Source organism: Poecilia formosa, unplaced genomic scaffold (assembly GCF_000485575.1).
Source record: "Poecilia formosa unplaced genomic scaffold, Poecilia_formosa-5.1.2 Scaffold30, whole genome shotgun sequence".
NCBI classification, from domain to species: Eukaryota; Metazoa; Chordata; class Actinopteri; order Cyprinodontiformes; family Poeciliidae; genus Poecilia; species Poecilia formosa.
In genome coordinates this window covers 3,612,668-3,625,908 of record NW_006799969.1, presented here as the reverse complement: position 1 = coordinate 3,625,908, position 13,241 = coordinate 3,612,668, and the positions used below count along the sequence as shown (strand labels likewise).

General features: G+C 37.2%; 2 protein-coding genes across 2 annotated transcripts; one reads left to right on the top strand and one right to left on the bottom strand.

The window, feature by feature from the left end:
- The first annotated feature begins 122 nt into the window (after positions 1–122).
- Positions 123–9,236, top strand: LOC103136195 (CLOCK interacting pacemaker). Its single transcript, XM_007549336.2, has 4 exons — positions 123–439; positions 2,245–2,361; positions 3,151–3,320; positions 4,620–9,236. The coding sequence occupies exons 2-4, from the start codon at positions 2,256–2,258 to the stop codon at positions 5,418–5,420; spliced, it is 1,077 nt and encodes a 358-aa protein (XP_007549398.1). The 5' UTR covers positions 123–439; positions 2,245–2,255; the 3' UTR covers positions 5,421–9,236.
- zdhhc22 (zDHHC palmitoyltransferase 22) lies at positions 8,452–13,241 on the bottom strand. Its single transcript, XM_007549334.2, has 3 exons — positions 13,092–13,241; positions 11,321–11,878; positions 8,452–11,239 (listed from the first exon to the last, which is right to left on the bottom strand). The coding sequence occupies exons 2-3, from the start codon at positions 11,874–11,876 to the stop codon at positions 10,962–10,964; spliced, it is 834 nt and encodes a 277-aa protein (XP_007549396.1). The 5' UTR covers positions 11,877–11,878; positions 13,092–13,241; the 3' UTR covers positions 8,452–10,961.

Here is a 13,241-nt window from a genome sequence, read left to right as displayed (position 1 = left end):
TGCAGCAGAGGCACATCTAAGTTGCAGGGCAGTTACCCTTGAGGACTGGAGTTTGACACCTGTCTTCTAGAATAACAAAAACTGTTGAGTGGTTTCCTTGACAACTGCAGAAACCTGTCATGTTACCATGGGTTGTTTGAGCCCTCCGTCATGTCTTGCAGGGGGAAACCGTCGTACAATTCTTACTTAAGCCCACCTTAGCGTACAATTATAAGTTTACCTTTCAAGATAAAAGTCTTACTCACCTGCATCACTTAAGAAACGATAAAGTCAAAGTAAACGTTTGAATGTGTTTGCCTGTAAGACATAATGACGGTCAAAACCAGAACGGGTAGCGAGGCGTAACGAATGTTTTCTTCGGCAGTGTCGAGCAGCAACTGAAGTAGCAACTTGGATGTCACTATCATCAAATATCGGTTTTACAGAAAACGAATTATTGGTAAGTTTTTCTTAAAATGCTATTTGTCGAGTAGCTAGTTGCTTTTTCGTAAAGACGTCGTAGTTAGCTTAAAGTAAACATGGTTAGCATTACCTAGCTATTTGTGCTAACAACAAAGGAAAGCACCCTGTAAACAGGGAAACGGCAGCTAATGTTTTTGTTTTTGCTTCTGTTGAACCCTTGTTGCATTAAGATAAAGTTAACAATTTTAAAGCTAGTAGCAGTTGATTAAAAAAATGCATGTTGCTCGTCTAAACAATGGTACTTGACACACTACACGTTTTATGCACACTAAACATTATTTATTTAATTTGCTTCATACTTCATTGCGAAGAAGTGAAACTGTAACTCATTCTACTAAATAGTACTTTAACAGTACAGGCTGCGGGAGCATTGCAGGCCATTGAACCGAACGCTTAATTCAGTAATTGGGCCAAATTTGTAATGTTTCACCTAATCAAGTCCTGGATAGTTAAGATGATTTACCTCAAAATATATATGTTCAAAGCACACCATGATGTCAAATTAGAGGATAAAAAAATGTAAAAGATTAATAAAAAGCGTTAGGCAAGATAAGGTGCATTGACATCTAATACACTGGAATTTTATTTTATAAGCATATGGGTAGGTGGTTAGAGAAATAAGGTAATATCAAATAAGTGAAAAACAGGCCCAGAAACCTGCGCTTCAAAAATGAAAAAAGAGGTAACTAATTCTGTAAATCATAAGAAAGATCAATTTCCTCTGAGGTCAATACACTTATGTCTGAAGCGTTTGAAGTAAACTAATCTCAGAAATCGACCAGACTTATTGATGTGATGACAATGTACGTGAGAAAAGTCAGGAAACTGACTCAATTCTGGAAATGTTTTGTATGACTTAAGTAAGCTGACTGGGCTGTCTCAGTGAAATTAGAATTTATTAATTAATAGCCAAAGTTTAAACAGCCGTGTTTAATATGGATTTTATTTCAGTTGAAATCTGTTTTTAATTTTTATTAGATACCACTATTTTTGTATGAAATGTCACTATACTATGGAAATGCATCATTAAGCTATTGCTTAAATTGTTGAGTACTGTGTTAAAAATGACAAATCAATGCAAAATAATATACTAAATATATATTTTAATAAATGTGGCTCTAATATTTGTTGTTGAAATAGCATTCGTACCTATTCCATTGTATTTTATTGTTTTAAGGATGTATTTTTGAAGTACATCCAGATTTTATTATATCTGTCTGCCTTTAGATAAAGTTTGTGGATGGACCTATTACTGAATTATTCAAGACAATTCATCTGTAGAGGACCTTGTTGCTATTAACTAGTCAGATTTGAATGCCTATTTGATGAGCATTTAAATATATTCAAGGGTACTGTTACAAAGAAGCATCAAAATAATGAATTATGTTAAAATGAGCTCCATGTCTTAATTATTTACTAAATTTGTCATTTGAAATATGTAATTAATTCATTCATTTTTACAGTTAATTTAGCGATACTTATGAATAATATTTGTGATTTTGATTCTTTATACCCTTTATAACTTATTTAGTGTTTTTGCTATCTTTGTACTGCTCACATATAACCATATTTAAGGCATGCCTTGTCTCGCCCAAGACACTTAACTACTTGTAGTAGGTTAGGAATAAACTTTCCTTATGTTTTGTGAGTGAAATTAAAGCCCTCCAGTTTTGTCTTTAATCTTTCAAACCCTAAATTCAAGAGATAACTTGCAACACCTTTCCTGATTGAGGGAAAAAATATTGGTACTATTTAACTTCCCATTGTGTTTTTTTTCCCCAGTGGATACCAAAATGAGCAGTTTTAACAAACTGAACACACAAAGACTGCCACCATTTACAACAACAGCGCAGATGAGAATGTCCAAACAAGACCTGGAAAGAGATTCAGGCTTCTCAGGTTTGTCTGCATTACATGATCTGATGTTATTGCCTCTTTCCACATTGAAGTATCCAAAAGAAATTTATAACACCTGTGAAATATCACTTGGATTTAAAATGGTTCAGAGCTACATTGCTTCTTAGATATACACTTAGTTTGCTACTGCGTCTCTTAGATTCCTGCACTGTAAATACTCAACATATTTAGCATTAAATAATCATGAGCAAATATTAAATAACTTGTTGCTGAGTTTTCAAAAACTAGATCAGTCTCGGTGACAAAGGGTGTTTAAATATTTGTAATAAACTTCCAGTTTTTGAGTCTGTTTTCATTTAATATATATTACTATTATTTTAGTTTACACAAGAGCAAAAATCCTCTTGTAAAATGTAAGAAATATTTAAGAATTAGATAGTTTGAGCATTGAGCATCAGAATACCTGCTTATGTTGCTAAAGCCAGTATTTCATTTTATTGACTTGTGTGTTCAAATGACCAGTTCTATTATTAGAAACTACATTTGTTTGAGAGAAAAGTAGTCAACCCAAATCCAAAGTGGAGATCTAGTTCACACTCAGAATGTGCACTGAGCTCTGCAGGCGATGACCTTTATTTCTATGATCAAGGCTGACCTGAATTTGATTCAGCCGCCATCATTAGGTTTATTCTGTCCTGTTCTTCATGGCGAAGACTCGCGTATCTGTGTCTGAGTTGTTTATAGTTCTAATGATCTGCCTCTCTGAACACAGCATAAAGCACAAACCTGTTGACTTTAAAGCATGATCAGACCCATATGTCTCATTGTCAGATGCCAGCTCAGAGTACCTCAGTGCAGTGGAGGTCACAGACTCGGAAGATACTGGAAGGAATGGGTCGATAATCGGGCAGGAACCAGCTGGTCAGCAGGTGGCCTTGGTAGGAGGTTCATATCCTGGACTATCCCCAATGATCATTATGAACAACTATGTCCTAAAGCAGGTAAAATAGAACAACATGCACCATATCTCACTGTATAATTCACTGTTTGTAACTCCTATACTGACAGTTTTATGTTTGTAAGCCTTTCAGCTTATTTTAATTTATAAATTCTTACATTTTTAAATAAATTCTAGAGTAGTAATATCGTTGAAGTTTTGTTTGAGTAGTGTATGTTGCCTTTGTCCTAAATTTCAGTTGCACAACAGTCAGATTTAAAAGCATTTGTTGGTTATTGTAAAAAGCGAAAGAAGTGGAACAGAAGAATTTTTCTGGCAATTTTGAATCTTTATCCTGCCAATCATAATTATGTTTTGCAGAGAGATTTTTATTTATTTATTAGGCATTGAGACAATGGAGCTAGTGTAGGAACTGCTTCCCCACATCTCTCTTTTTTTTAGCAAAAAATCTAAACACTTTTTGTAAAGAGATTCTGTTAATCAGTTTTAGTCCTCTTCTGATTTTGTTCCGTCCAACTCATGTACCATTGTCTGACTGGTAAATAAATTTCATTTGACTTCAGCATAATCTGTCTGGCTGAAAGTCACTGGAGGGAAAAGAAAGTGAATTTAAATCCTCTTTTTTAAGTGCCATTTATTTCTGACACACGCAACAAATCATGTAAAATACCGCTTGGTCTTGTACTTCTCAGATGGCAGATGTTCAGACCTGCCCCCATGCTGCAGCTACATGCAAACACGCACAGTTGTCCTGGAGTCTGTTGCTCCTGTTGTCTCTTAACTGTAAACTCTAAGATCAGGCTTATTAAATCAGCTTACTTGGCAGAAACTCTGAATAAAATGATCCTCTGCTGGGGATCAAATTCAGGATCTCCCACAAGGATAGTGTTACACACTATACTAATCAACCAACTGATCAGACAGGGATTTGTGTTGGTAGTTCAAATTGCCAGGGTTTTGTGTTTCTTAGGTTTTGCATCTGGCTAGTTCAATCTTTCCTCCACTTCCCTCCTCCATCTTATAATATCATCAGAGAACCTTGAGAAGCAGCCATTTAAATTGTGCAGTAGCAGCAAGAGTGTTGTTGTTAGCAGCTTGTTAGCATTTAGGAATACCGTGTTTACTGATTGGTGAAAAGCAAAACAAATCATCTGATTGCAATCATCAGAATAGTAAAATGTGATTTTTGTTGTATCATTATGACAACCAAGAAAGTTAAGTCATAGAACTCTTTGTATTATTGACCATTTCTCAATGGTTAAACAGTTTTTTTTTATGTTTATCACCCACTAAACTGGTGTTACAAAGTAAATTTAAAATGGTTTTTGTTTTCTGTCTCCAGCCATCACCAATGGCTCCACCAGAGAAACAGTGGGGCTTTCCTTCATCAATGGAAGTGATGCCCCAATCTCAGGTGGTTCTTCTTCAGCCATTGTTATCAAATGGCACAAACTGCTCTCCAAAAGCTGGCTCTGACGGCATGCGACAATCAAAAAGCTACACTCCTATCCTCAAGTCATACCCCAGAATTGCCCCCTACCCAGTGGATTCGCCCTCTAAGAGAGTGGAAACATCTAGGCTGACTGCAAACGGAACGGCGGGATATGAGCAGCGACAGAGGAGACGCCATGACCCCCAGAGGCCTGACATCTCCCACAGCCCACTGTCAGATCTGCAGATGCAAGCTCAAGCTGTCTGCAACTTTGAAGCATCAAGCAACAAATCTCACGGTGCTGAGAGTCAGGAGCAAGATTCTGACAAATCTCTGACCGCAGCAACAGAAACCAGCTCATTAGCCAACTTCACATATGAGGAGCTGAGGAGCATATCTGATGATGGCAGCATGCCTGCAGAGAAGTATCAGGATCCCATCTCAATGCACAGCAACAAACTGAAGCGTTTCAGCAATACCTACAACATCCTCAACAAGTCTGGCCTGCTAGGGATTACGTTGCGCACAAAGCAACTGATCAAAGAAAACAAGCGCACGCAGGGCCAGCTGCACCTGCTGCAAAAGCAAACGGCTCTGCTGCTCGAAGCGCTGAGCAGCGGGGATCCGCAGCTCTTGACTAAACTCCAGTCGTCTTTGCAGGACACAGAAAAGGAGCAGTTCGGGGTTAAAGCTCAGAGTGTCCTAGCGTAACTTGTTTGTGGACGTAACCAGCAGTTCTAAATCTGATTTCAGGAGGATTAATAAAGAGGTCATCAGATGCTGAATGTGTCACATTGTTATGACAAACACAGCTCAGCTTTCACCATTTCATCAGGTGGCTGTAGGTGGACAGTGCCTTGCAGAAGTTCACACACCCCTTGAAACTTTAACGCATTTTGTCACTTTATAACAACAAACAACAACTTATTGGGATTTTATCTTCTAGACCAGGAGTCTGCAGCCTGTGGGTCCGGAGCCTCAAGTGGTTCTTCTGCAATGGCTCTAAACTCTTTAAAAATGATAAAGAAACGACTGTTTTAAAAGTAGATATAACAACAATAAAGGTTTTAGCTGTTTTCATTCAATGATTTAATTTCCAAAACAGGATGATACTAAAAGTACCAGTCATTTTTATTTAGATCTAATTTTCTTATGTTGTGCAAATATCACAGTATCTAGTATACAAAAATGTAGCCATCACCTTTTTGAAAAAGATTAATGTTTTTATTTATATCAAAACCTAAAAATAGATTAGGAATAAAATAGTTGCTGTTGTAAATATTTATGAAAAAAATATAATGTCTTTTTTATTTTTTTCAAAAGGTCAGTTAATATTTGGCCCTAGACCTTTTTAATGAGCTGGAATGGGAGGAACAAAAAAAAAAAACTTACTTGTTAATGTAAAACTAAAAGGTTTGAATTCATATGCACGCCACACAAATCTCAGAATTGTCTATTGTTGTTGCCATCCACAGTTATTTGCCACATATGACAAAATGTTAGAAAGTGGAGGGGAAATTAATACTTCTGCAGAGCACAATGTAGAAACCAGGAATCCTGAAACATTTAGCACTGCTGGTTTGACATGAATCTGAAGCACAGTCTCTGTAATCAACGGGAGTTTGGAGGCATGCTTATGTTTCAAACCCTTGCCTTTAACAAAATATCTGCCTCTGATGCGAAATGGATGAAAGTGGTACTTGCAGCGTGGCTTTCTGGCTGTCGGTGTCAAATGCCTAAGAAACGCATGCCTTATAGCAGATTAGCCAGACGGATGTTTGATGTCTGTCATACATCTCTAACAAACAGGTCAACATGCTTTTTTGTTTTTACTATAAACTTCGAATTCTTGTTAAATGCATGAGCAAATGCCTTATGTATTAAAGTGTGAATAGTCATAGCAGTTGAATTACACTGGGAGAAAAGAGCTGGATGAACTGGGTCACTACAAGCTAAAAAGACAGCATATCAAGTGCTGAAACCAGCTAAATGTGATTGTTTTTTGATAAATGTGTGCATTTTCTAAACAAAGTACATGGCTTCGTTTTGAAGCCACGTACTTCAAAACGAGGACAGGCAAACAGATTGTGACTTATCTAAATCAGATTGCAGCTTTTCACCTCTTCACCCTGTCTGAAACAATCTGCAGACTATTGTATTGCATTGGTGGATGCAGTAACAGACAGAGGTCACTAATGTTTTTCATCAAGGTTTCTGCGTCAACGCAGTCATTTTCAGGGATGTTTTCTTTTTTTTGTTTTGTCCCTGATATAACAGCAAGTTGGTAAAATGCCTCAGTAACTTTAATTGCGGGAAAATAACATGCAACATGTAATTAGTATTACATGGGCTATGTTAATATTGATTGTGTCCTGCTTAACTTGCTCAGAAATAACTTGAGGTACACAGCTGTATCTGTTTTACTTGACGACAGATATGTTGTCCAAAATATAGCTTATCAAATGGAGTCAATATGACTCCAATTAGTCATGCGATGACTAAAATTTGAATAACTTGTATATTGTTTTTCAAGCTGTGCACTTTAAATAGACTGTGATTAAAAATAAAAAAGGTACATAGAAACCACATTTGAGTGGCAGACTTAATACCTGACAATTAAGGTTATAAAGCGGTAGAAAATTCTCAGAAACTTCATGTGAGTTTAAGCGATAACCTAATTTAAAAACTTGACAGTTTTCTCTCACATCATTTCCAAATACTAGCATAAACATTTGGTTTTACCATGAACAGATGACAAATTCAATAAATTTTACAATTGCAAAGCTTTGCATTTTCAAGCAATATGTCTCATCAGGTTTTAATTGCTTTCATGGAACAATTAATTATTTCGTTAAACATCAAACAGATTTTTAAAAGCCTACCCCCTGCCTTTAAACAAGCTGAAATGACACCATACTCCAAAAATAATAAATATTGTTATCAAGCATGGTTTCCTTTTTGTAATTGAAAGCATGGACAGTAAAAATCTCCTTGCTCAGATTTTTCAGGCTGCATTTAGTCACCCTGTCCTCAAATTCTTCACTGACAAATGTCAGCCGTCCAGGTTGTAGAAATCATCTGTGCATGTGATGGAGGAATGCAAAATGCATGTAGAGGATGTGGTCATTTTACCCTTTAATAAGCAGAGTATGTGACTGGAATAGCTTTGATATGTGTAGGTCTACTTGTATGAAATATGTTTGTTTTTTTTTTTGTGATTTTCCAAGCTACATCTGGAATCCATGAGCAACACCAACTTTAAGTATTTAAAATTGCTCGTTTCTTTTCATTTACTCCCAAGGAAAATTTCCAACTTCAAAAATTCATGGAATTTTGTTACTTTAAACGCATCACAATAATTTTATCTTTAACTATTGGAGGTTGAGTTTAGTGAGGGATTCTGATGATGATTGGTTACCAAGGGAGTTTCCCTCAGCAGCTCATTGAAAACCAAATATAAAGTTTCTTTATTCTTGGAAACCTTTGTAAGTTTGAAAATGGTGACACTGATCACCTTTGTTACAAAAACTATTCAGTCACTTCTAATTTTAATTAGTGACTGCATTTATTTTTCTGACACTAAATTGGTTCATCAAGTTTCGTCTTTATTATGCATTTGATAATTTCATCGGCTTATTTCTGCCACTATTTTGGTTCTTTTCCCATCATGGTTTATTTACCAAGAAAACATCAGTGGATGATAGTAAAATGTGTGTTTTTTTTTTGTTTGTTTTTTTTTCCCCCTCACGTTTTAAACATAATACTGTTGGTATTATTTATTCCTCATAACTGTGTGACCAAAAATTTAAGGAAGAGTTGTGAATAATCTTAAGAAGTGACATGGAGATGTTTGCCAGTTTCATGGTGAAATTTACTCCATCTTCTTTTTCTTTCTTTTTTTAAATAACTGTTGATACTGAACAGAAATGTAGCAATGAAAGTGCTGCAGCCATATGATTGTTTAGATTTTAGATCTTTTGTTGCCATCTCTATTCTTTCTGTAAATGTTTGCTTTATAAATCTTGATATAAAAGGTTTTCTGGCAAAAAAACATGACAGCTTTTAGACTTGCACTTTGGTCCCAGATTTATTCACTTGAGCATTGTGTATCGAAGAAATAATGTGAATCTAAATATTTATCTTAATGCCTGTGCCTTTTTAAGTCTATTCATGTTTGTGCTTCATATTTCTGTGCTTAGATTTTCAGCTTAGTTTTGTAAATCTTTTTATCATGTAGAGGGAAGTTGAATGTACTCAAAGGACTCCGAAGATTTTTTTTTTGGATGATCTACTGAGATGTTACTTCTGAGTTGCTTTATATTGTGAAAACCTTCATATTTGAAATTTACAGTTGTTAAAAACTTTAGTTGTAATTCTGTTTAAATCTTTAATTAATCATTGGTTTTTGGCAAGATATTGATATTTAAAGTTAAGAGGATGGGGTTTTCTTTTTTTACTCTGCTGTTGCTTGGTTTTGTGACTTGTGCATTCTGTTTTGTCTTTGTCAAGTGTTAAACTGTTTGAGATCATTTCCTCTTGTTATTTTTCTAGCTAAGGATGTGTCATTCATAAAAGTGTAAAAAGTAGCCGCTTGTTGTGGTTTTAAATCAGTTAAACGTTTATTGCAATACACAAATAGGCAACATTGTCTCCAAAATTATCCTTGAACACCAAAACGCCCTCAACTTTTGACTAAGCAGCTGTAGACGCATCAGAAACGGGGAATAAAATCCTGTTCTAATGCGACTTATCCTGTCATTAGCAGAGGAAGAAGATACCAAATCTTCGCCTATAAGCATGGCACATTGTGAATAATACCCTGGATATTATTATCTCCATTTCCTTCAACAATTTTCATTCAGAAAAACATTAGTGTGAGTAGAAAATGTCCCCAGGCTCAACTCAAGCAGTCCTGCGGAGTCTGGCTGTTTATGCTGCCGATTAACTCTTTCTTCATCTGTTAGCCCTTAATTTAACAGTGAAAACTGTCCCTGGTTTCCTGAATGTCAAACTGTAGAATCAAATTAGGGTTAGGAAAGATAATCTCAGAACACTGCATGGTACTGGCAGTTACACAGCACAAAGCTTTAAAGGCAAGCATAGCCACCTGGGTGTCCTAATGCAAACACATAATATTGCTTTGAAACCTGCTTGTTGTAGAGCACAGCACCCACCTCGCTTATTTTAATGCCAAAAAGAGATGTGTAAAAGTGAGGCCTTGAGTCACAGCACATTAAACATTTAGTAAAGTTATTATTTGAAGGGAGATCATGTATCTAGAACTAATAAAACTACAGATGTGGCACTTTTTTCCTTTTTTGGGGAAAAATGTTTACATACTATCACTTCTCTCATCTATTCAGAATAGGAAAGACAACAAAAAATATGCCATTCATGTAAGGCAGACATGTGCAGAGCTTCAGTCAGGAAGTGGCTACTTGAAAACTGTAAACAACACAAACACTTGAAAAGTTTAATACGGAAATTTGGGATGCAATCTAGGAATTTACTTTTTCTGTCTTGACATTTACAAATATCAATACCTCAGCTTCATTAAAGATTACAGAGAGTTTAAAGGATCCATGTCCTTAAGATGGAGTCTTTTGTAACAAGCATGGGTTTGAAACAAAATATGTGGACAAGCGTCTGTTCCTCTGATTAAGTGTCTGTGGTGCTGCAGGCCTATATCGCTTCCAAAGACCCTGGCAACCCTGACAAGGTGAAAGGCTTCATAGGAAAAACTGCATAATCACTAACCGGATACAAAATAAATCTTATGGCATGGTTGAGAGGACGGGTTGCATTTATCTTAAATATTCAGAATAGGATTATGCTATTGCAATAAAAGCTGTATTTATTTTAAGGCCTTTTTACACATCTTTACTAAGGCTACGGATATGTTGCCTTAGTAAAGGATGCTGTATAGACTACTGATTGGATGTAAACCGATGATCGGTTTTCCAGACTCTGGAGGAAGGTATAACATAACTCATTTTTCCTAATATTGCCTTTAGAAATGCCTTTTTAAGAATAAACATTTATACTAAGCACTTATTTCACATTGCTTATAAGGTTCCTACCTGTAAGAGGATGAAACTATCAGCTATCTTATTGTAAATTTCAAACATCGTAAAGCATCCATACAGATTAAAACTTAATTTCCACCTACAGTAAATGCCGAAAAACTATTTTCTGCAAAATGAACAACTGGTTGACCTAAGAGTGGCTCTTACTGAGACAAATGGACAACTGTCAGTCTTGCTTGAGTCCATCTGTGTCTTCAGAGTACATCTCCACTGTTTGCACAGGCAGAATAAGACCAAGGATCCAGCGGGCGCCAAACACATCCTTGAGATTTGCTCTCCAGGGGCTGCGGTTATCCACCAGCTCCCCTCTCTGCATCTGACACCAGGTCTGCCCCCGGGCCACCAGCAGCACCTGCTGGCAGCAGAAACCTGCACACACCAAGCCAATGCCCAACCATATGTAGAGCATCAGCACTAGGAACAGCTGCAGGCCGGAGATTGTGCCTACGAGAAAAAGGATTACATGAATTCAGAAGCAAAAAACAGTAAAAGTGGTTCCTCATCGGATTAAACTAGAAAACTCACCCATGAAGAAGTAGGCGGTGGACAGAGGTAGGAGGGTCAGGAAGGTCAGAGGGTTCTCAAAGGAGATGGAGTACTCGACTGTCAGGAAGGCCACGCCAAGAACCAAAGAGTACATGCATACACATGATGTGTAGATGCAGAACATGATGAAGTAACGCATGTTCTTGTTGCCGATGCAGTTTCCAGTGAAAAAACAGTGGTGATCCCTCCTGAAAATGACCTTCCTGCACAGTTTGCAGAAATGACGGCCATTAAGGAGGTAGTGGGAATCAACTTTGTCCGAGCAACGTGGCGAACACACTGGAATCGCAATCTCGTTGTCACTCTCGGCCGGATATTTGATTGTCATTATGTAATTCCCCAAAGCGTTAAACATCAGGAAAAGGAAAACCGTTGTGTGAAGGGCTGAGGAGCTCCTCAGCGACGTGTCTGGGTTGGGGAAGATTGTCGGGATGAAGAGGCAAAAGTGTAAAATAAATGTAGCTGTTGTAGCTGCAAAGAAGTACGCAGGCGCTACAGCATTAAGCAGTCTCAGCTTTAACATCCGGGTGAACATATCTGTGTGAGAGCAAAGGAGACAATAAACAAAAAAATTGGAATAATATATCTAGTTAATAACAGAACAACTTAGTGAGTAACTCAACTGGAAGAAAAATATACACCTTTTAAAAAACTCAGAAAACTGTGATGTAAATTGTTCTTAGTTGCTCCTTAAACCTCTAAATATAATCAAGTGCTGTCAATTGCCAAACAGGTCAAAGGAGGAGTTATTGAGAAATTTAGGGTTAGTTTATCAAAAAATATATCAAGCTTTCTCATCTCACATATAAGAAGGAAAGTCATAAGAAGTTTGTCTCAAGTAGAGAAAGATGCTCTGCTGCAGAGATGAAACCAAAATTTTACTTATTAGCTTTAATGCAAAAATGCCATGAAACACAGCCTCTACCATGAAACCTGGTAGACTGACGCAGCAAAATACAGAGCAAGCCTGAAAGAAAACATGCAGGACTTGAAACCAGTGTGGAAAATGGTCCAAACAAAGTCCACACCTCCAATCAATTAAGACTCTGTGTCAAGATGTGAGAATTGGTGTTCAAAACCACTTCCATCCAACCAGACTAAACCCATTTGGAAAAGAAGAACTGGAGAACATATTTACGTCCGTAGACGTGCACAGCAGGTACAGTCAAACTCCTAAAGACTCGCAGCTGGATGTGCACTGAAAGGTGGTTATAAAAAATCACTCATTCATACGGCTGAATATTATCTCAGTGCAAAAATGCATAGTTTAGTATAAAAGCAAGTTCTTTAACATTACTGAGTGTATTCATTTTCCAGACCATAGTTCTATCTGAGTTGAAATTACAGAGTTTACGTTTAAATGACACAGTTTGGGTTTTTTTCCTACAAAGATTGAGTGAAGAAAACACAACTCCGCAGACGACAGGAACTAATTTCTGAGCAAATGAGGATCTAGGGACTCTCAGGTGCCACTGAGAATACTAAGAATATCTCATCCTTGTTTCAGAGGTCTACTGACCTAGAGCAGGAGCGAACTTTGGATATAAAAACCTTCAGACTAAAATTAACACTTTAAACCTAAATCTACCTATCTTATACCTAAACAGCGTGATAGGATGTCGTGTCAAACGCACATTTACGCCTCAGCTATGCTTTCTAATTCCCTGCAGAATGATGTGTAGTGTTGCCGGTGATGACGACGATCACTTTATTTTGTCTAATTTATCTCCATGGCGACAGATGAGCCTACCTGCAGCTGTCAGAAAGCGGGGGAGCTGTCCTTTCAGCACCACGGAGCCTCGGCTCGGTGCCCTGCTGCCTCTTTCAAGCGCAGACAAGAAGATGTCTCTATTCAGCCACGTTAAGGACCGTCATCACTGAGGTGTTTGCTTGTTTGTCT